This window comes from Pezoporus occidentalis, unplaced genomic scaffold, assembly GCF_034315485.1.
Source record: "Pezoporus occidentalis ecotype Australia unplaced genomic scaffold, CSIRO_AGI_Poc_V1 ctg34, whole genome shotgun sequence".
In the NCBI taxonomy this organism is placed as follows: Eukaryota; Metazoa; Chordata; class Aves; order Psittaciformes; family Psittacidae; genus Pezoporus; species Pezoporus occidentalis.
Window position 1 is genome coordinate 3254104 of NW_026915376.1, and position 23415 is coordinate 3277518.

General features: G+C 37.3%; 1 protein-coding gene across 8 annotated transcripts in view; it reads left to right on the plus strand.

Annotated features, from left to right (window-relative positions):
• BIRC6 (baculoviral IAP repeat containing 6) overlaps positions 1–23415 on the plus strand; it is a 173177-nt gene that overhangs the window by 102114 nt on the left and 47648 nt on the right. For 6 of the 8 annotated variants that reach the window (XM_062629560.1, XM_062629558.1, XM_062629559.1 and 3 more), the window contains 7 exons: positions 1666–1833; positions 3821–3994; positions 6217–6425; positions 8558–8858; positions 11437–11654; positions 14464–14628; positions 16471–16639. In XM_062629560.1, coding sequence (XP_062485544.1) covers positions 1666–1833; positions 3821–3994; positions 6217–6425; positions 8558–8858; positions 11437–11654; positions 14464–14628; positions 16471–16639 — 1404 coding nt within the window. The remainder of the gene's footprint in view (positions 1–1665; positions 1834–3820; positions 3995–6216; positions 6426–8557; positions 8859–11436; positions 11655–14463; positions 14629–16470; positions 16640–23415) is intronic. The other 2 variants (XM_062629555.1, XM_062629557.1) reach the window with 1 other exon arrangement.

Here is a 23415-nt window from a genome sequence, read left to right on the forward strand (position 1 = left end):
CAGATGATGTCTGCAGAGATCATTAGTCTTTCAGTTGGAAGTTCTGGCATGTGTTGGGAGATTAATGAACTTCAAACTACTCTTTTCCTGTCTAGTTTTCTGCCTTCATTGAGGTATCTCAATTTCATTTACACTTCATGAAGCATGAAGAAGAGATGCTGATTTCCTTTGACTTCTGACACCAATATTTCTTAAGCTTTTTATTTCAGGTTTTTAGATGTAACTCTAAACTCAAGTGTTGAACAGGGCAGCAGTTTCATGGATGTTGTTATACATTTAAAGCAACACAGCTGATGTTAACAACAGCATGTTTATCTGGAAAGATATTTGCAGTAGGTGCCACTTAAACAGGGTAAACAGGTTTTGGTAATGTTTAAAATGTTAACAGGTCCAAGTGAAGGTTTAAAACATAAATAAATAATCTACGAATTAAAATAATAATATGCCAAGCTTGAAGATGGGGCATAACGTAGTCAGCAGCAATGTCTTATCCCAGTTGCATCTCTGATCCTACTGCCTGATGATATATAGCCCATTACCTGTTTAGAATGAAGCAGACTTAAGTATTTCCTGCTTTTTGTTTGCATTTTTTCCAGTTAAGTAAAATAGTTTAAATATAAGCTTACTTTGTTTGCATTTGGGTTTACCTCTTGTTTGTGAAATCTTTTTTCTTTTGTCTTTATCTTTTCATATATTCTGGTGATTTGTTGGGGTTTTTTAATGTCCTCAGAGCCTTAAATCCAGTATATTGCCACTTGTTCCCTATTAGTAAAATTAATAGAGGGCAGAGATAGTATTTGGAGTCTGATGTTCCTGAGAAAAGCTAGTTCAGTATCCTGAGATTATTGGAGATTATGTTTTGTATTAGAGCTGCCCCTACTGACCAGCTGAAACCAGAGTGTATCACAGCATTTCAGGTGTGGATGTTGTTGGTCTTGCAGCTGCTCTTGGCTAATGATAAGGTAGTAGTTGTATGTGTCTGGGTCTTAACCTGCCAGTCTGTCACCTGCATAGAAGGGTACATGATAGCAGTATGTTTTCGCTGTACCTTAAGTCAACTTAACCTGTCCCAAAATATGGCAGCCTTGCTATATGTGCTTAGTTAGCTTTTACATACCTAGTTTTGCCTTTTAGTTATCATGTAGTGCTTACTTTAAATGTTTTAACCAAGGCAGCTTTAAAAGTATGTTTAAATATGCCTTTCATCATGTGGTGCTGTCACTACTGCAGTTGAAATCATGTTTGTAGACCAGAGAAATAGTTGCTATCTGTAGTCTGTGCTGAAACGTTTGTCAATTTAGAAATTTTTTGCCTTTTACTTTTAGTTGAAAAAACAACGTTAAAAAGTTTAACTGTGGACCCATTGCTGGACAGGCTCTTTAAGTTTAAGAGCAGAATCGGAATAGCTTTTGCTTTCTTTATGGATGATATGATGTAGTACAGTTATGGTTTGGGGCTCAGGGGGGGTGTGCAGCCTTGCAACTGTGAAAATACCAGGATTACATCCAAATACGTATTATACATTAATGCTATTCTGATATATAATTACTCAGTGCTGAAAAATTAATCTTCTTTGCTATCATTGAAGCTGTTGAGTGCATTGCATCTTGACTGACTGAACTTATTAAGTACTAGAATGGATTAGATGTTTTTCTTCTGTACTAGGTTTGAAATCCCAGTCAAAAAGAGCTGTTTCATCCACCCCTCCACGTCCACCATCAAGGCGAGGAAGAGTGATGGCAGATAAAGTAGGTACCTCTTCCTCAGGAGGAGAATCTTCCAGCAAGACTATTAGTGTTCCAGTCTTTCATCTATACCATAAACTTCTACCAGGTGACTTTAACAACTAATTTTAAACTTCAGTCTTACAGTCTTTTTCAGTGACTGGTATGTCATCAGAAAGTAGGTGTAATGCTAATGGACATCTTTGTCCTTTTATTGAGCATCTTGGAACTGTAGAGCCGTTCTGGGTTGGTAACAGCTTTCAACAAGAAGTGGAGCATTTTAACATCATCCTGGCTTGACAAGTAACAGTTGTGCTGATCTTCTTTGTAGTTCCTTGTTCATAAACAAAATCTCAAAATTATTTCCACCTTCACTCTGAAATAAAAGGGGGATGGGTTCATAAGGTGACTTACATTTTGTTTCACCTTGCAAGGCAGAACTGAACTGCTATTTGTGCCCTGTTACTTCATGTTCTGAGTGGCAGCCAATTTGCGTTCCTTTCTGGAAGGTTGATTTGCCAGTTGAGGAATATTCTTGAATTCCATAATACTTGGGTCTTCAAAACCAGCATGTCTTAAGCAGTTAGTCATGGTTTACATATAGCAGATACATTTTATCAGGTGTCTGGACAAAGTTGGTGATAATGTCGTAGTTGGAGCATAGAGAGGGAGATCTTATGGGTCTTTTCCAACTTGAGATACTCTATGATTATGATTCTGTGATCTCCTATAGAGAGAGATTGGTTGTGACACTGGAATTCTCAACCTTAGATTAAGGATAATGGGACAGGAACATGGGTGAAACACTTGAATACTATGCAGAAGAGCAGCTTACCTGGTTTATAGTATAGAAACAAGGAACAAGCTGATGGAATTAAGTGGTAAACTTCTCATCAAAGTCATTTTCACCTAATAAAAATAAATTTGCAGCTTACTACAGAATTATTTGAGGCTAACCTCTGGCAGTTATTAGAGGGATCATATACTTGGATTAAACTATCTAAAACTGATAAAGCTAATGCTGCTATTTTGAGAGGAGATTAAAACTCAGTGTGAGTTTTCAGTATCTTGCTGGCAAAGGCTGACTGTCCACTAATGGGAATGTGGACCATTCTGTGTGATTAGGTTGATCACACATCTTGTGCCAGTTGTTGCAAAAAGGGAAGCTGTGGAAAGCAGAATCGGTGATTAAAGAACATGTAGAAAACTTAGTTGCACATTGGCAAGACATTTCTAATTTTAATTTCTTCAGACACCATCTTCCACTGAAGAAACAGGTTGCTACTAAAGACCTTCCTGGAACTTGTGTTACTTGATAAAGTACAGTCAAGATGAAGTGGGCATGCTAAGTGTATTATAAAATCCAACTCTAGAATATTTTACCTCAGGTGTTATCAGAAGTTATTCACTACTTGTTATCAGGAAAAATTGTTCTGCCTTGAGAGTAATTTGTAATTTCAGGGAAGAACACATCCTTTGGAAACAGCAGAGTGGCCAAAATCTTGATTTGTTTAACCAGTTTGGGCTGTATTGCATGTGCATATCAAGTCTGCATTGCTGCTCCAAAAATTATTCCTGGCAGTGCCATTCATTTTTTTTCTTGCTGAGTTGTGTCCCAACACAAGAGTAGTGAGCTGTGTTTGGGATTAATAGGACTGAAAAAAGAATTGCCGAGTTTTTTGGTGTGTCCTCCACCTTTTTTTTTCCATTTCAGCCATTTTACCTTGTGGTCACGTACCTTTATGTCACCGCAATTCAAGGATAATGCAGGGGTGGGGTTTAATATTAGGGGACAGGCAGTACCCACCTAAAATGCACATAAAATTATAGCCATTCGTTAGATATGCCAAGTGCTTAGGCTCTCAGCATAGAGCTGCCTTAGGGAATGTTGGCATGGTTCTTTGATGGTTGGTTCCAAAGTGATGGGGCCCCTTTTCCCAAGAGAACAAATGGTAAAATTAAGGCCTTGGTTTGGAGCCAGGTAATATTTAGTCCACTTGGCATCTGTGGTACAAGTAATGAGCAGCACCTGGACATGTATGTTAAAATAACCCAATCATCATTTTCCTCTCTGACTTGATGCCACTGTTGCTTAGGCCAACCGTTACCAGCTGAAATGACACTTGCCCAGCTTCTGACTCTACTCTATGACCGTAAACTCCCTCAAGGATACCGATCAATAGATTTGACAGTTAAGCTTGGCTCCAAAGTCATCTCGGATCCAAGCTTATCAAAAACAGACTCATTTAAACGTCTTCACACAGAAAAAGGTGAGTGTTCTTACTTTTTTGGCATCTTCTTTTTAAAATGCTTTTCTTTGGGACAAAAATGGTTTTGATTTTCTTGTTAAGAAACATCAATTTTCTGTGTTTTCCTGGATGGTGTTCCTGAGCCATTCTCTATAAGACAAGTGTAAAACTTAACAATAAAGAACAAATTAATTGCCCATCTTTAGATTGTATCTGTAAGATGCACCAATATGGTTGTTCTGGGTTCACTTTTCTTTCTTCATTGTAGTGTTATATATATATGATACGATTATATTATTATATAGAGACCATATACTTTATTTCTTGACTAGTGTACTGGTTTTCTGTAGCAAGTGTATATGCTGATAACCAGGGCAGATTAAGTAATGCAGGAGCTGGTTGAAACTGTCCAGTTTCTAGGAGCCTGTGAATTTTTCTGTTGAGGCATCTTGGGTACTTAAATGCTTCTTTGAAAATGGGAATTTTTCTGAAGCCAGTCTAAGCAGGTCTTGTAACTAGCTTTTAAAAACATTAATTTTAACATTTTCTAATATGGTCTGTTTCTTGCTGATGTTTTTTCTAATTACTTATTATTACTAATAATGCTGCGGAAGAGGGAGAGAGCAGCTGTATCCCAGGAATTTGGTTTGAAATATTTTGATAGCGCTCCTTCAGGGAAGGACTTAGAGAAATGGGTCGTTGAGATTAAGCTAAGTTGATCTGCTGATCACAGGATAGAATTACAATTTAATCATTGATCTGTTTTAAGATAGGAGCCTCTTTTTATTTCTTCCTTCTTTGGAAGGCTTACAGCTTTTTACACTGTAAAGCAGAGGGGGGAGTCTTCCTTTAAAATCTTTATTTAAAAATTTTCATCATCACAGAAAAATCTAACCTTTCTTGTGGTCTGACCTATTCATATCATTACAAGCAATCAAAAGTTGTAAGTCATGTTCAGCTTAGCATGGTGGAATCCTCCACTTCTCTGATACAAGGTGGTAATCTCTTACTGAGACCATCATGTTTGCAGACATCCTCACCCACTATTTGTGATGATACAGAAAACTTTCACAAGTGGTTTCTGTCTGTATCCTTAAGAAGAGTGGATGTAAAAGATCTCTGTAAAAATTTTATGTTTGGGCTCTTTCTTAGAAGGATGATCTTGCTTTGGAAGTCTCTGTCCTCTTCTATTTCTCATAGCCTGTCAGGTTGAATTAGTGTGAATTGATGTACATACTCCTACACATCTCTGATTTGAGCTTATTATATCTGATACTTTGATCATATTGCTCCATAGCAGTGTGCTTCCCCTGCAGCCATATCCATGATATGCTTGTAATCTGGTGCTTCTTCCACATTAGAAAGTTGAGAATTAGGATGATAAGGACCTGCTGTTTACTGTTCCCTTTCAAATCAGGGAAAGATAAAATATCTGTGGTTAAAACTTGGGGAAAAAAAAAAAAAAGAAGGTTGTTTACCAAAACAACTGCTTCTTGATGTGGCTATATGTTGTGAAGGCTTTGAGGACCACTGCCTTGTAGTACTTAACAACATAACTGCAATACAGATTTTTTTAGATGAAGTATATTGCTTATTCACTGAAGTTTTCCTGCAGTAATGAGCAAAGAGGGATGATTTTTGGCAAAATTAACTGTGGTAGGGTGCTGTATGTACAACCTGTGTGCATTGCTATACTAAACAATCTTCTGTCTCTTGTACAAGATATTAGGGTGCTTAGTCAGAAACTGGGAGCATGGAGGTGAGTAGAAAGTTAAAAATAGAAATCTTGATCTTTTTTATGAGGAAGAGTAGCATTAAATTTCACAGCTTTGGCACAGGGGCATTTGGACGCCTCACAGAGAGGAGATGTGAGAATGATAGGTATGGTGAGTGATGGGTGATACAAATTTATGGATGCCGAGTTAGATGATGGGAGGGAGAACTGAAGAAGAGAATTCTTGTTCAGCACTTTTGAGGAAAAAGTGCAACTAATTTAAGTAAGGGTCTTCCCTTTCTTAAGCCATGAACTTACTGAAGAGTAACAAACCTATTTTCATCTCTGAGATGAAACACAGTTAAAAAACTTGAAGGTATAGATCAAGTTTTAATAAAACTTAAGAATGTAATCATTAACATGTAGCTTTATATAAATAATACCAAGTTACGATCTGCCATCACTGCCAAAAAGTACCATGAATATTGATGATGTTGTCTTAATTTCTCTTTCCTCTGTGTTTTTGTAGAGCATGTGGATTTACTGGGACCTTGCCCTGAAGATGAAGCCATCAGTCCTGGGGATGAGTGTATGGATGCAGTTCTAGATGAATCACTTCTTGAAACCTGTCCCATTCAGTCTCCACTGCAAGTTTTTGCAGGAATGGGTGGATTGGCCCTTATTGCAGAGAGACTCCCTATGCTTTATCCTGATGTAATTCAGCAAGTGAGTGAAAAAGTCAGTGTAAAAAAACATGCTAAAAGTGTGTGTGTGTGTGTGTGTTGAAGGATAGTATTTTCCTCATGTTTCTTTACGGTTCACTTTGACATCTCAGTTACTGCTTTAAAATAGGCAAGTGCTATTTTAACATAGCCTGGTCCACCTAAATGTTATAGTCTGCTTGAGTAGCCATGTCCTTGTGGAATAAGTGCATGAATTTGCTGTTGCTGGTTGCCTCACTTCTGTTGATCGCCTCACTTCTGTTGATCACCTCACTTAACCATTAAACCATTTTTTTAATGGTTAAGTGAAATTTAGTTCTCAAAGCAGATTATTTTAGTTAAATTTACTATTGTAAATCATAAACAATTGTATAATCTTAATTATCTTTATATTTGTTAATAGTAATTATAAGATAATATAAGAACTTGTATTTGTATACTTATGTACGGAGTTTCTCTGGAGGCACTGGTAAGTGTTTCAGAAGTGTCAGCAGTGGCATTAGTGTGAAACTATTCCTTTGGCCGCTGTTCTGGTACACAAACTATTAAAAAGGGAAAAATAACCTGTGAATTATTCAGATTCTGTTTGGCTTTATTTTTGAAATTTTGCCTGATACTCCTAACAGGAGAGACTGTCAATATCTATTCCCTTTGGAATGAAATTAATCATGAATTAATTCACGAACAGGGTGCTGTTCAGTACCCTGACTGCAAAGCTATGGCAGGAATAGGAACCCTTTAGTGAGATCAGATAATTTATATTAATTCCTTGTAAATAGTTCTGCAGAGATGTTTTAGAGGTCTGATACCAGTGCAGTTCAGAAATCAAAAGTTAAGGAAATGTGTTCACGTAAACAATTATTGTATTTTGAAATCCAAGACTGATGAAGTGTATTATGTATTGAGGAAGTCTGTTTGAAGGGATTCTGCAACAGACAAAAAGCAACTTATGACCAGGAGAAATGTCATCCCTTCCTTCCTTTTACTATAGTCCTGAGAAGTTACTTTCTTTTCACCATTATTTAGCTTGATGTAAGTTTGGATTCAAATAGTGAATAAGAATTCTGTGATCCATAAAACCAAATTAAGTGCATTAATACCAAATTGAAGATTCAGAGTGAACACTGATGAATTCTCCAGACCCTTCATTCATTAATTTTACTTTTATATTTCTCTAAGTCACTGATAGTTCTTATTCTCTTAATGTGTAGGTGATTGGAATAAATGCAGCTAAACATGGCTTTGACTTTTAATTAGGAATTTGGTATTCTGAATAAATTCTGCAAGGGCTTTTCAGATTAATCTTTTCTGGTGCAGTCTGGTGATAAATACTAAAATTTTAAATATGATTGCATCAGTTCATCTGAATAGCATAAAAGCCTGAAACTTCTGTGATGTTTAGTTGTGAGAGAGACCTGGCTGTCATACCTTCATTTTAACCTAATGTATGACTGTTTCCTGGGGAATTCTACAACTGTTACCCCTTAAACTCTGATTCCTATCATACTTCCTAGCTGCATAGTCCTCTATGTCTCACAGTCTCTAGTCTCATAGTCTTCCTGCATAGTTCATAAAACAGAGCAGCAGACTGTTGTGTTAGGAGATTAATAGTAATAAAGCTTGCCGAATCAATCTAAAGCCCACAAGGAGCACAAGATGCTATAAGACTGTCAATATCCAAATTTCTTCTTAGTTTTTTAAAGGTATTATGATTAATTGTTCTCCTTTTTGCAGCACATAATCAAAAATCAGGTATCTGAATTCACACTCGATGTTTAATGTTAAAAATAAAAGGTCCATTCCTTATTTAAGTCTGATACGTAAACTAATCTTTGTATTCTTTATTTCAGTGTAGTTTGTTTCCTATTCCTCTAGATTTTAAGCAGCATGTTTTAACTGAGAGTTTTAGGTTGGCAAAACAGAGTTGCTTGCTTGTGTAGGCAGGACTTTCTAGAGCTACATTAAAAACACAACAGGTGCCCTTTTTAGTTGTCTCTCCTGGTCCCTGTATCTGTAAATGGTAGTGTATTTCATGTGACTTTTTAATGGAGTCCTATGCATGTCCTTTAGATCCTAACTTTAATAACATTTTTGCCTGTTTGATTGAATGAATGACTACAAAATTGTTTTGCTGTTTTTGTGGTTAAGGTGAGCACTCCGGTGGTTACATCAACCACACAGGAAAAGCAGAAGGACAGTGATCAGTTTGAATGGGTCACCATCGAACAATCAGGGGAATTGGTATATGAAGCACCAGAAACAATTGCTGCAGAACCTCCACCGATCAAGTCAACAGTTCAGACTATGTCTCCCATACCTGCACATTCTTTGGCTGCCTTTGGTTTATTTCTTCGTCTCCCGGGCTATGCTGAGGTGCTGCTAAAAGAACGGAAACATGCTCAGTGTCTGTTGAGATTGGTGTTGGGAGTTACAGATGATGGTGAAGGAAGTATGTGCTGCAATTATTATGTTTCTTTGTAGACCACAGCTAGATCATTTTACTTAAATTTATTTACACTTTAATGCCTTTAGCAGGAAGTTAGAATTGGTTTATGCAGACCTGTGTTTCTATAGCATCTTTGATAGCCTTTTTCTCTAAATATTAAATTCTGTCTGGCAGAGTTTTTGTCACAGTCATCAGCGTTCAAGTGTTCTCATCTCAGTGTCAGAGTAATTGTAAAATAACTGCTGATAAAAATTAGAGTGATGCTGTCAAGATGACAGTGCATTCAAACAGAGCAATACGAGTAGCTGGATACACTCAAATAATGGAGAAAACATCATATAATTCTGCAACGAAATGCAGAATAATATGGATAGGAGCATAGCTCCAGTAGAATGAACTGCTGAATGACACTGTTTAAGAAAATAAGAGAAAGATCTAAAGGTCAAAGTGATCAAATTAGCTAAGCAGGAGCTCTGCCTTAATGGTGTGAGTTCAGAGGGAGAAATGGGGTATCCTTCAGTGAATGAACAGATTGAGTCAAGAGACAATTTGTAGTCAGTGTCTGCAACCCAACCTGTCATTCTGCATATAATTGTAATATTTGTATTTGTTAGTGTTTTGAAAAACTGGGAGAGTGTATCTGAAAGATGTTTTAGTACTTTTAAGATGACTTTCATAATGACTTTGAAAAGAATGCTGTTCCTTCCATGCTGCTGTCAACTGAAGATAGTCTATTCAGCAGCCTATAGAGTGGTGGATAACATGTAGCTCAGAAGACCAGCTGGGAAACTGAGTCTTGTTTACTCTCCCTTATGTTTCTTGTTTCTGCCCTATCAAGCTATAGGACAGCAGACAAGAATAAACTGGATAAAGTAGTTACTACCTGAAAGACTCTGTGCAGTCCCATTTTTATATCCTTGGATGGTTCCAGTCCCATGTTATTGCAAATAAGTATTTGATTTTTTTTTTAATAGTAAAAAGACCAGCTCAAACCCTTAAAATCTGGGTCCTTTCTTTTTTGTGTGTGCATCCACTATTGCTATTGGAGTACAGTTCCAGAACCTCATTTTCCTGATAAGTAGGGGCAGCTTTCATTTTCAGCATGCATTTATTCATATCCAGTTTTTGCCCATTTATCATTGTGCCAGCATTGTTCTTCATCATATATAGCTCTTCTTTCTCCAATGCATTTGTTGGGAGGAACTGTCTTCCCTCCTTGCCTTTGTTTTTGCTGGACTAAACAATCAGTTTGTCCATTTCCTAAGACAAACCTCTGAATTGAACTCAATGAAATGTGGGATCAGCTTTACCCAGTAGCCCCCGTTCATTCTCTGTATATAATCTACTTGTCTGTTGAAAATGCATTTTTTTCATACACCTGGAACCTCTTTACTTGTTCACATAATATGAAGAGCAAAACTTATATATCCGTTTTGCTACACTTGCAGTTCTGCAGGTATATTGGATGGGCTTCTTTTCCAGAGGTGCTCAGTTTTATTTATGAAGATCCCAGAGGACTTTTTGTTTCCTTCGTGTTACTGTCTTTACAGAGTGTCAGATAGATACACATTAACTCGTGTGTATGAGTGTGTGTAGTTATATACATACAAATGTATACTTAGGTAGTATATACATACAAATATAGACACACGTATTTAAGTTTAAACATGTATTTCAGTTTAAACATGCATTTCAGTTTAGATATCAGTATGACAATACAGATAATAAACTCTAAGAATCAGGGACAAAATATATTTAGGATGAAAAGCAAACTTCTCAACAGAGCTGGCTATTTTAAAGTATTTTCAGTTTTCAGATTTCTTTATATATGCACTGGGGAAGGAATGTGAAATGCGTGGTAAAATACAGAAAAAAATGAGACAGTCCCACATCTGAGTATGTTACATTAATGGTTCACTGTTATTTGAAATGTAGCTTTAAAAAGTAATTTTTGTTCATAATGCTGAAGGGTTAAAAATTTAAAATAATTCTACGAAACATGCAGCTCATTAATTAAAATTTTGTTAGGATTTCACCGTACGCTCAACTTACTTGAGTAGCATCACAGATTGGATCGTGTCAGTGACTTAATTCCCACTTTAGGCACATGAATATGGAAAGAAAAGAAAGAAAAGACAAACTGCAGCTCCTTGTCAGCTGAGCTGCTGTTAGCTGACCATGTGCATTCTTTAATTTGCTGTAGTTGGAATTTTACTTTTTTTCTTTAAATTAGTCTAAACCTCCTTTGTTTTCTTAATTCAGAAATAACAAGCTGAAGTGTCGTTAAATACAGAAGTATGCTCACTATTATTCACAAACTAAATTTTCCTTCTGGAAATGGTGAATCAGATTTTATAAGTTTGTTTCTTAACAAAATCCATAAAAGAAATAAAAAAATATTCTTTCTTCTACACTCTTCCCAAGCTGAAATTTCTTTGTGAAGGTAGCTCACTATATCCGAATGTTTTAAGACCATAGTAGTTTTCTGGATGTGTTTCTTATAGATTATTGCAGAGATTAGCAGGCTGTACTGAACTATTAAAAGAAAATATGGGTTTGATATTTTTCTTCTTCAATCTAGGTCATATCCTGCAGTCTCCTTCAGCAAATGTGCTTCCAACTCTGCCGTTCCATGTGTTGCGCAGTTTGTTCAGCACTACACCATTAACTACTGATGATGGAGTACTGCTTAGGCGCATGGCACTGGAGATTGGGGCTATACATCTTATCCTTGCTTGTCTCTCTGCTCTAAGCCACCATGCACCAAGAGTGCCCAACTCTAGTCCCAACCAGGCAGAGGTAAGTTTAGCAGCAGCATTAGTGTTATGAGAAGTAGTAAGAGTTTTAACTATAGAAAAGAAAATAATCCCATCGCTTTCATTGTAGTCTTAATTTCTGCAGAGTTGGCATTTGAATGAAAAGCAAAAAATAATTGAATAGAACTTGAATAAGTAATTGTCCTTGCATGTTGCAAATGAACATAGTAATCATGAAATTTAACCAAGAAGACTTGTCATGAGGCATTAAGGTGTAATCAGTTTCTTTTATAGGGCCTTCTTTTTCAGTGTATGAGTTCAATGGATAGTGGTTCTTTAATCCTTGTTAGATAGCATGACCTCATTACCTTATGTAGTGTTCATCATCTAAACTCTACTGGCTACAAACTGTTTCCTCTTAAATGCTTCACAAACAAATGAGTTGTGAAAATTAATGAATGAATGCAGCAACTATTTTATACCCATTTTACTGATGACTAAATGATACCTAAAGACAAAATTTTTCCATAGAGTTCAAGATCCTGAGTGAATCACCAAAATGAAACCTGTTTTTTTTTAAGATTCTGAGTTGCCATTTCTGCATAACAGCTATTGTCTATGAAAGTGTTTAAAAAACTTCATGACTTGCCCTCTGTAACACTGTTGTGGCAGAGGCTTGCACAAAAAAGTTCTTTGTGGCTAAATACGTCTAGGTAGCTGCAAAGTATAGGACTGTCTGTATTTTATCAGCTGATGATACTGAGGGGGTGAGCAAGGAAGAGATGAAGCTGTGCCTCAGAGTAATTCACTTTAATGACTAGTCGAAGGGGAAGTTGAGATACTCTGCTTCTGATGGGGTGTCAGGCTACTGGCACATTAACGCCTTAAATTTTTGAGCTTTTGGAGGGAAAGGGCAACCATTAATTTTTATCTCTGCTTCAGTTCTACCATGACCTCTTAAACAGCTTGCTTTCTCATCATTTGCATCTGTCAGGTGATAGATGGTAAGCTGAAACTAGAGATCCATCAGGCCTGCACTGAGGCTTATATTTCTGGGGCCAGGCTTTCCCTTAAGTGCTTAAAGTCAGTGCTTATGACAGTCCTCTTGAGATTTAAAGGCATAACATGTTCATGAGTGATGTAATGAGCAGTGTTGTCCTGGGTTCCGCAGTAGCAGTCATGTTTTTCCTTTGTGTTAACTGGTACAGTGCTGTGTTTTGACTTCCAGTTTGAGAACAGTGTTGGTGAAGCCGATGTTCTAGGTTGTTGCTAAGTGATGTTTACCCTGACCAAGGACTCTGTGAGGCTCATGCTCTGCCACTGTGAGGAAGCAGAGACGGGGCGCCTGACCCGGGCTAGCCGGGGAGGTATTCCATACCACAGCACGTCATGCCCGGGGTGAGGGGTAACTGGGAGTTACCCGGAAGGACACGGGCTTCCGGGTGGAACTCGTTTTCTTGGCCGGTGGTATCGTATTCTCTTCCCTTGTTATTTTCCCTTATCATTGTTGTAGCTGATAGTAGCGGTGGTGATTTGTTGCTGGACTGTTTTTTCAACCCGTAGGAGATCCTCCTCCCCGTTCCTCCGGGAGCGGGGAAGGGGAGATGCGGGGAGGCAGGGGGGGAGACGGACACGGCATTGTTGTCAGCTACATGGGAGTGAGTGAACAAGCTACCTGACTGGGTTTAAACCACGACAAGTGTCTACATGAGAATAACCACACAGCTATATCATCACAGAGATGCATTACATTCCCACCGTAAAAGTTAGATGGTGATTCCAGATTGCTCTCAGTATGGTAGTTCATAGGTGGTAACTTTATTTATTGTTGTGGTAATTTCATATGTAATTTCTTTTCCTTCAAATACAACCTTTAACAAAGTTTATTGAAGAAGAACAGAACAGAAAATGAAACTTCAGAGCTGTAAATCAAGTATTACAAATTAAAGTTGGGCATCTACTCACATGCCTGGTTTCCATTAAGGCTAATTGTCGCCCAGTAAAGAAAGTAGCAAGTGCTCAATGCTCCCAAAAATTAAGTCACTTGTTTAGGGTGCTGAATATGTAATTTGTTGAGAGAGCATTGATTAAAAAGTGCAGATCAGATTTTTTTTTTTGTTTGCATCCTTTTCACCAAATATATGGTAAAATTTAAAAATTAACATAAGTACTTAAATATTCATGACAGCTGAACAATATTATATTGGGGTTATGTTAGTAAAATGCAGTGAGGCAGACCATTGGAAAAACCTGAACAAGCACCTTTGGAAGAATGCATTCTCTCAGATGATTTTAAGGACAAGATATTCCCCTCGCCCTGCCCCTTTACCTGGAGAGGAAATATTTTGTGTTTCAGTGCAATACATGTAACTTAAACCTCTTGCTATTTTGGGGCATTTGTTCAAAATCAACACATGCTTGAGCATCTCAACATTTCATTTTTGTGCTTTTGATAACATTTCTACTCCCATCCCCTTCATTCTGAATATGTTATTAAACTTGACTATATGCTAAACAGTAATGATTACAGAGCTGTGATGTTTATCTTGATATTAAGTAGCATTCTGATACCTTTCGTCATTTAAGCAGTAGTAGTACCTTAAAACAAAAATGGGCTTACAGTTCTGGTCAAATTGAAGAACCACTGGCAACAATTTTGGGCTGATGTGTACTGGAACTCCATGTATGTGGCGAAGTCTTTCCTATCTAAAGCTTTGAATTTCACCGAATCCTGATGATATCTTTATGATGTTAATAAGTTGGGATTACATTCTTTTGCAGAACAAAGGTTTTCTAAATACATTGTTCATAAGATGAAAACCATGAAATTATTGTGACTTTTCTTAACTTAGCCGCAGGTGTCGAGTACACACAACACTGCATCAACAGAAGAACAGCAGTTGTACTGGGCCAAGGGTACAGGCTTTGGAACAGGCTCCACAGCTTCAGGATGGGATGTTGAACAAGCTTTGACTAAGCAAAGGCTAGAAGAAGAGCATGTGACCTGCCTTCTACAGGTGTGTAATAACAAAACTTTAATGATAAGCGCTTGAAAAATTAGAACTGCATAGTAAAAATGGAGCTTGTATTTTTTTAAGTCATATAGCAGAGTAATTATGGTATTTTGAACAAAAAATAATGTACAACCAACCACCTGTGCACATGAAAAATGGTATAGATCATGTTTTGTGTGGGGCTGTTTTCAGACATCACTAGGGTGCTGCATAAAAAAGACCAGCATGGGTAAGCCCGGCGGACAGTTCTGATTAGTGAACCAAGAAACATTCCACTGTGTTTCCCTGGAGCTGTCACATACTTCTGTCAATGTTGCTGCATTCAATGAAAAGTAAAAACTGCCCATTAAAGAAGGAGAATGTGGGAACAGGCATTTTGGGCTTTATGGCAACTAATCTTACCTGTTCATTTCTCACATATTTTTGGTCTGCTTCAAGGAAATGCCTGTGGTTGTTACTGCTGCTAATGAATGTGTTACATCAGTATAAGAAGACCTCACTCAGATATACTATAAAATCATGAGTATGTCAATTAAATGACAATAGCAAATCACTAGTGAAAGTCTGCCTTCCAAATGCCTCATGCTAGGAAGAAGAAAATAGTGCATAATTAGGCTTTTCAGTCCATTGTGAAATTGAACCAACCCCTGTTATCTTAGGTCAGTGTAGGGAAAATGAGATTGTCTAGTCGTGAAAAATTTCATTCACAGAACTGTCACCTCAGATGCATGAGGTACACTCACTGCAGGGGCAGAGCACAAAGGAGATAAAATTTTGAAAATGCCATGACCTGACTGATGAAGTTATCATTTTGATACAATCAGTTATTTCAGTCACTGTAGATTACAAGGCACAAGTATCATGTCTCCTGCAAAAGCAAATCAGATAAAATCTGAAACAACCTTCCTAAGCAAGAAAGTGGAAAATCACCTGAAGTAGCTCTCAACAGAACTTCTAGGCAGTGTTTTGTATTATGCCATCCAAAGGTCTCTTCTCTAGAAAGGTTGTTTGGAGAAATTCTGTTGTATGGAGGTGTTGGTAAGATGCTGCAACAAAATACCATGTTAATGGGGTCAGAGCAAAAAGAGAGTGAAATAAAGGAGAAAAGGCTGAAAAGGTGAATAGAGCCCCTGAGATCTCAGATAATACAGCCTTTCAAGCCTACTTGGTTTTAAACTAAAACTGCACAAATCAGTCCCATGGAAGTACATTAGGCTGTACGTCATGTACATCACATGGTCAGGACCTGGGAAGGGAGGAGCAGGTGTGCAGTGTGAGGTGACTCCTACCTTCACCATGGGGAAGGTTGCTCTTTGTTCACTTAAGCAAGAGCCGTGCTCACAAGTGGTTGTTCCAAATAACCGTCATGCTCACTGTAACTTGTCATTTCGTCTGTAAACCTTGAAGTCCCATCCAAAAGGAATTTACAAATGTTTTTGAAACATTTGCTGTAAAAAAAAAAAAAACACCACCAGCAAAACACACATCTTTTGTTGCTAGTTGGTGTTCTGAAGTGAATGGGACTCATCAGCTGCAATGTCTCAGTGTGAGCCTGCAAACTCCTGCTTCGAGTAACTCCAGCAGGTTTGTCAGAATTCATATTACTTGAACTTCTAAGGTAATTCAGAATTATGATATTTATTTTTATCATTAACAAAAGTTGTAATCATGATCTCTTAACTGTATAGAGAATTTCTTCTGAGACATCTTTGGGTCTGCTGAACTAAAATACCAGTGCTGAATTGGCAGGATAGCTGCTAAGGTATTGTGGCGTCTTCCTTAAGGGAAGGAAGTTGTTTTGCCTAAAATAGTTAAGTTTTGATGACATATTTTTGTGTATTTCAGGTTCTTGCCAGTTACATAAACCCTGCTGGGAGTACATCAAATGGGGACACCCAAACTAGCCATGAGGGGAGAGGACAAAACAGCACTGCTCTTCCATCCGTTCTCCTAGAGCTACTCAGTCAGTCTTGCCTCATCCCAGCCATGTCATCATACCTCCGCAACGATTCAGGTAGTGTGCCATTGTCTCCTTCTAATCAAAGGTAGCTTAATTCTGTCAAATAAGTTATTATATGAACAACAGGTAGTTCTGGCTCTTTTGGAATACTTGCCAATTTAGAATTGTACTCATGGAACATTCACTTGAGCTTTGGCAAATGAAATGATAGTGTTTGTTGAAACACTCTTTTGTTGTGAAAGTTTAAACTTTATTGTTTTAATGTCTTTTAAAATATAAAATTAAATTCTTAAATGGTTGAAACTAACAGGAAGATGGTATTTCCATCTGAAAAGTTTATGTTTTAATTGTTGTACAGAAGATACATGGAGAGTACTTTATACGAGACCATGAATCTTATTGTGAAGAAAAATTATAATTCTGTAAGAAAAATGAGCAAGTATATGCCTGAAGTCGTAGTATTAGGGGAATTCTCTTTTATTTTGATCAAAACTCTTTCTTCTTTGATTAGGAAATACATAAATAAGCCTTTTATCAAAGCTGCAAAGTATTTCAAATAGCTGGGAACAACTGTTGGTTTGTTTGGTGTTTTTTTTTAAAGGGAAAACAAATGAGTTATGTTGTCATCACAGTTCTACTCATAATTTTAAAACAAAGATGTTTTGATAGTTTTCATCCAGTATGTCACACCTTACTGTGGAAACCATTTCAGTGTACACGATAGCATCAAGCAGTATGAGTTAAGCAAATGCCCATGTGGAACTCATGGCAAAACCAGCAGATTGGGTTTGTGATTTCTGGTCAGTCTCACTACATGGCAGGCTTTAGTGGGAAGATTATTGATAAGCATTTTTTCTTCAGATAACTGTCAGCCTGAAGTTCTTGAACTCTTCCTGAGCCTTAGGTTGGATTTTGGTCAGTTGCTTAGTTTGTAAAGATTGATTTAATCCTTAAGTAGCAGAAGGAGTTGCTCCAAATCTGAATAATTTGGTTTTGAACCTTATTTTGCCTGCCCTGTTTTTGGAGTAACTGTTAAAACGTCTTATCACATTACTGCAGTTCTCAAATTTGGATGTCAGTTGTAGGGTTTGGTGATGTGAAATTCTAATAGCTTCTTTTTGAATTACACAGTATACCTTATCTCCAAGGTAAAACAGAAATCATCCATGTTGTGAGTATTAACAAAGCTATATATGACTAAAGCAAGAACATAGCTCTCTTAATCTGTAGTAACTAGGGCATTAGATAATCTTGTATGATGGAACTGAAGTAGTCCAAAAAGTCTGCTGGGGCCTTACAGTAAAAATAAAAATAAGAAGAGGTTTTATTTGCTGGTCTGCAGTACGACACCTCTAATTCTGCAATTAATTTCTTGCTTCTACTTCGCATATATTACAGTGAGGAATATGAAATATGTAGCTGTGTATGAGCTTGTAGACCAGGCTCATTATCACAAATGAAAATGTGTAAACCAATGAAGTAATCTTTTGAACAGATACTCGTAAATTCTTCTTTGTTGAGGTAAAGAAGGAAAAGTCATTGAAAGACCTGGCAAAAAAAATGCTTTATTATCTGAAGGATGAAGCTGTTGGTTCTGAGCTTACAGATGAATCATGGCTGTTGAAATTGCTTTTTGCTGTTTTCGGTAGAAAAAAAGTATCTGTCTGTATCAGTCACCTTTAACTGGGAAAGAACAGTCAGATACTGATAGAAGAGATGAGATATGTGGCTGGTAGTGGCAAGTTCAGACTAGTTTGGCTTTCATAGACCATTTGTTTTGCCAAAGTACAAAGAAAAGGCAAATTTTCAGTGGCAAATACTTGGTTTAGGTATGTTTTCCAGTGCTGTATTACTGTTGTTTGTGGTTGGCAAGAGATGTTGAAATGTTGTGCTTGTGAATTGACAATTAATAAAGAGTAAACAAGGGAGATGCTTCCTGCTTTTTCATAAATGGATGTGTAGCTCTTAATGTAGCAGCTAAACTACCTTAAAGCAAAGCAAAACCTTGCTTTTCAGCAAAAAGCTTTTAGATTCTCTTCTCATGACAAACTGACAAAGCAAGAGGTTATTTCTATTGGAATTCAGAACTGTAAAACCTGAAGGTGGTTTTTCTTTATTTGATCCAAGCAATAGTCTTGAATGTTTCCTGATGTATTTGTTCAGAAGTCAGTACATACAGCTATAATTAACAATGTTCTTCTGGATTTAAAAAAAATAATAATAACTTTGCAGGCTTATATCAGTCAAGCTTGCCTTTGAAAACGTAATAGGCTATCAGTGTGAGAGGGAGGATGACTTATGGAAAGAATACCTCCTTTTCATGAATGTTTGAGCCAGATGCATTGAGTTTGAATAGAGTCCCTCAAAGCAGTTTGTCTTAGTGATAGCCATGCATAATTCCCATGCAGTAATTACTGTTTCGTTCAAAAGCAGACAAATAATTCTCACATAACTGAGTGTGAGCTGCAGGTGATGCTGGGGCTTTCAGTGCCACTAGCAGAGTATCTGGAAACATAGCTAACAGATGCTGGCTTTCACAAGAGAGACAGAGGTTGAGAAGCTCTGGACCTCTGTTAAGCTCTGGTACAGTAGTCATAAGATTGAAAAATTCACTTAATCTGTTTATGGTTGAAACATTTCAATTGTTGTAGCAGTAGAACAGGTTTGAGTCTTTTCTGTTAGACCTGATCTAATTTCAGGCATCTCTGTCTTGAGTATCTCTTCTTCAGCAGGGCTGAATGCTTACCGAGGGAGTGTAGGAAGGGAAACAGGACTAGTAGTAACACTCGCATACATGGTATTCTAATTTTGAGACCAGTGTACCCCCTGCTGCCAAAAGGTACTTTCATGGGGAAGAAGCGGGTAACTATATTCTTCCTGTAATGTGCTGGATTGTGGAATTAGGACACTGCATAAGGAATGCTAATGGCGTGTTCCCAGGTTCTGGCACCCCAGCAGGAACAAGCTGTGCTGGGCACAGTGCTGACGGAAAACAGCAGTTTTCAGCAACTCTGTAACTTTCTCAGACCTGAGAGGGTGCTGGTGGGATCAGTTAAAGGCTACCCTTGTGCTTTGGAGGTACTTAACTAGATTCTAGGTTTTGCTGTCAGTAGTTGCAGTAACAGTGATCTTCACGCACACACACGTTTCTGTCATATGCATAAAATGATGTGGGAGAATTTTTCTCTAAAAGAAATACGTGCAGTGAAGCTGCAGATAGGCTGTTTGCGTTTGTTGCAAACAAGTGAATGATGCCGCTGTGGTGATACAAGATAGTGAGCATTTTGGTATTGATGAGAATTTTATATTTTGTGTACAGATGCTCAGTTAGGTACAGGTGTGATACATCCTGCTTGCAAAGTTGGCTTGGCAAAATTCATGAACAGTTCCAATATCATTAGCTATAATTGGCCCATGTCATAGTTAAAAATTTATCTAGCTTTTTGTTGTTTAAATATGTTTCACCATCCCCGTGTAATTTACCCAAAATGTACATGGACTAGATTGCTATCTAGATTTTTCTAGGTAAAAGGAATATTGATCATGTAAGGAGTCCTCACATAACGTTTAATCTTTTAGAAATCTCCTCACCTTGAAGCAGATCATTACAAACGAGATTGCTCTGACACATTCTGCAGCTTCATCTGCATCAGAGCAAGGTGATTGTGGAGTCCTTGAAAACTGTGAACTGACCACTTCCATTAACTTCTATAACTGCTTTTTTGAGGTTTAGCTGTCTATGAAGGACTTTGCTTATTATGCAAGATAGCTCCAGTTACAAGGAGCAATAGCTGCTTCATCCTGTTTCTTGATCATTTTTTCCTGTGTTTATTTTGTATCTTGTTATGGCATTACTGTGGCTTTTATGGCCTTTAATTTTACAAAGGAAAAAAGTTTATCTTGAACATGGTGAGATTTTTATTTTTTTTTTAATTATTACACTTGTGTTTATTCCTAAGGACTTAATTCACGTTTACATTTATAGAATTAATGTCGTTCTTCTATATTGTGGAACATCCGGCATGTATTTGTTACGATACTTACACACACTTGACACCAAAGGTTGTCATGTAAAATCTTTTCACTTTTGTATTTTATATATAGGACATTTCATTTGAAAGAGTTAGTGCTGTAGAACTCTTATAAATGTGAACACTTCTCTCCGTGAATAAAATGCACAACAATAAAATTACAGTGTGCAATAAGAGGTTCCCAACAAATGTGTGACTGTCAGATTCTAACTCGAGTACATGGCTATCTTGAAGGTCTAGATTTTGTTAAGTAAGAGCTACTTGACTGGTGAAGCTAGATTTACGAAGACTAGTATTTACAGGTGGGAAAGGAGAAGGCAGTAGTTAATGAGGTTTACAGAGAGAAGGCAGTGGAAGGGAATCATGAAACAGAAGGCAAATCAAGTGATTTCTAGGACAGGGACTGTCTATTTTGTTACGGGCTTGGACAATAAAAAGCACAATGAAGCTGGGATTTATCAGTGATACCACAGTATTAGGTACAATGTTCATGCTTAAAAATATACTTGTACTAGTTTGCCCATAAACTAGTATCTAGGAAACCCTGAGATGACTTAATCTTGTTTAAAGCTGAAGAGTGCAAGAGGTTTTATATCACCTGTTCCTTGGAAGACAGGCTTCATTGCAAGTTGCAGAATTCTCTCTGCTTGAATTCCTAGGCCTATAAGAAGCAGGCAATACTGTGATTTTAGCTGGGGTTTTATTGCATACTCCTCTCTTAGACACCCTTCCTTCTTTGGTGGACAAAGTTTCCATGTGATGCTGTCAGCATAGCTCGTGTCATTAGATTAGCTCACTCTTCCTTGGGTTTCACTGCTGAGAAGATGTGACGCATTCCTATGTGAGAGTTTTACTAAAAGGAATGTGTGTACTGACCAGCATGTTCCACTTTGTAAGAGTCCAATATTTGCTTTTCATGAACCTTTCATAGTTTACCATTTACTATCACACTCTGGACTTGTGGATTCGGTAACAGTTGTGCTGCTTTATCCTGCCGTCCAGTACCTCATTGTGAACTTCATTTAGTAAGTTCTGTGGACAAATCTGTTGAAGGTGAACACACTGAATTCTTTTTTTCTGCCTCTTTTGATATACCTTTGTTAGTTAGTCCACTGTAGTCATTCTTTTCCGGCCTTGCCTCCTTACCTCAGCGCTTAAACTACACTAGATGGCCTACTGAAATATGGCATTTCTTTTTTACTAGTCATACTTATTTGAAAGGCATTATATGGTGTTGCTCTACTGTTTGCCAAGTAGTCTAGTTCCACTGGACTAAGTAGGCCAAGTACTTCCGGAAGTTTGTGTTCCCTTACGGCTATCTGAAGTTGGTACACTGAGCTCATTCAGCTAAGGGTGTACTATATCTTTATTCATTGCTGAAGGTGTAAAGGTACTACTGTGGTGAAAAGGTTGAATCATCATGAAATCCTGCTTTTCCATAGACTACTGACTTTTTACTGTGTCTAATAAGAGGTAGTTGCTGTTATGATAATTTATGTCTTGGGCGGCATCATCTAGTTGGGGCATCCTTGCCAATGGCAGGAGGGTTGGAACTAGATGGTCTTAAAGTCCTTTCCAGCCCTAACTATTCTGTGATTCTGTGTTGTTGAGATTCTTATGCATATATTGGGTTAAATGTTTATGCACCAGAGCTGTATACTGAGCTCATTTAACTAAGGTAAGACTTAGGTCTGCATGAGTGTAATAGAGGACAAGTATTACCTGTTAAGGGAGAACATTAAACTTCTGTTTTAAAACAAAATATAGCTCGTATGCCAGGGCAGTCTCTAATGATACTGTTACCCTTTGACTTCCTTCAGAGGGTCAAAGCCTTTTACTGTGAGTGAAATTAAAAGTACAGTGGCATTTTAGACAGACAGTATATAATTACTGAAATTAAAAATTCCACTGGTTTTCATTAATGTTAATAAACTCATTCATAGGAAAAAGGAATGATGCTGAACCTTTGCCACATTTGGCTAAAACTTTGGGTTTGCTTTTTATCTGTTTTACTGTTGAAATGTCTGCAAAAAAAAAGGTGCAGTGTCTCACTCCAATGCTGATGTACTAGTTGATTAACAATTTTGAGAAGAGAGCTATGCATTGAAATGACATGAAATAAAACTCTTTATTTATTTCACAGAATTGACAACTTTTAAATAACTTCAGGATCAAAACAGCAGTAATTTCTACGTGAATTTCATATTTCTGTTCAGTTTTCAGGTTCTTGTAACCTCTCATTTTAAGACCCATCTCAAATATCCTTGTATTACGAGATTAATGCAATAATATCCATAAGTATGTCGATATGAAGTACATTGAAGAATTTAATAATGTATTGACTCTATTCTGTAGTCTTAAATAAAGATGAATAACCTGCATAATTCCTGTAGAATGTAGCTTAGTTTTATAGAATGCTTTGGTGTTTCATGTACTGAAAATAAGTATAGAATACCAAAGACTTGCTGTAGACCATAGATAAATGAATAAATTTTCTTGTCTGCACATGCTTCCTTCCAGTGCAGCCTCAGCTCTGTTTATCAGTTCTTCTGGTTGAGCCAGTATTGGTTCAGAGTGCAGACACAGAATATACCATTGTCTATCTCATTCATCCTTAAATCAGTATTACAGAGTACTTTCTGTAGCTGATGGAAATCCCGTTGCCAAATTCATTCTGTTCAGGCTCCCTGATCTTATTTTATGCATGTGCTTGTTTCAGAGTGACTTCCAAAGGCTCAGTTGGTTTAGCAGTAATGAGGTTGTATACAGTAATAAGCTATCACCTATACAAGGGATGTA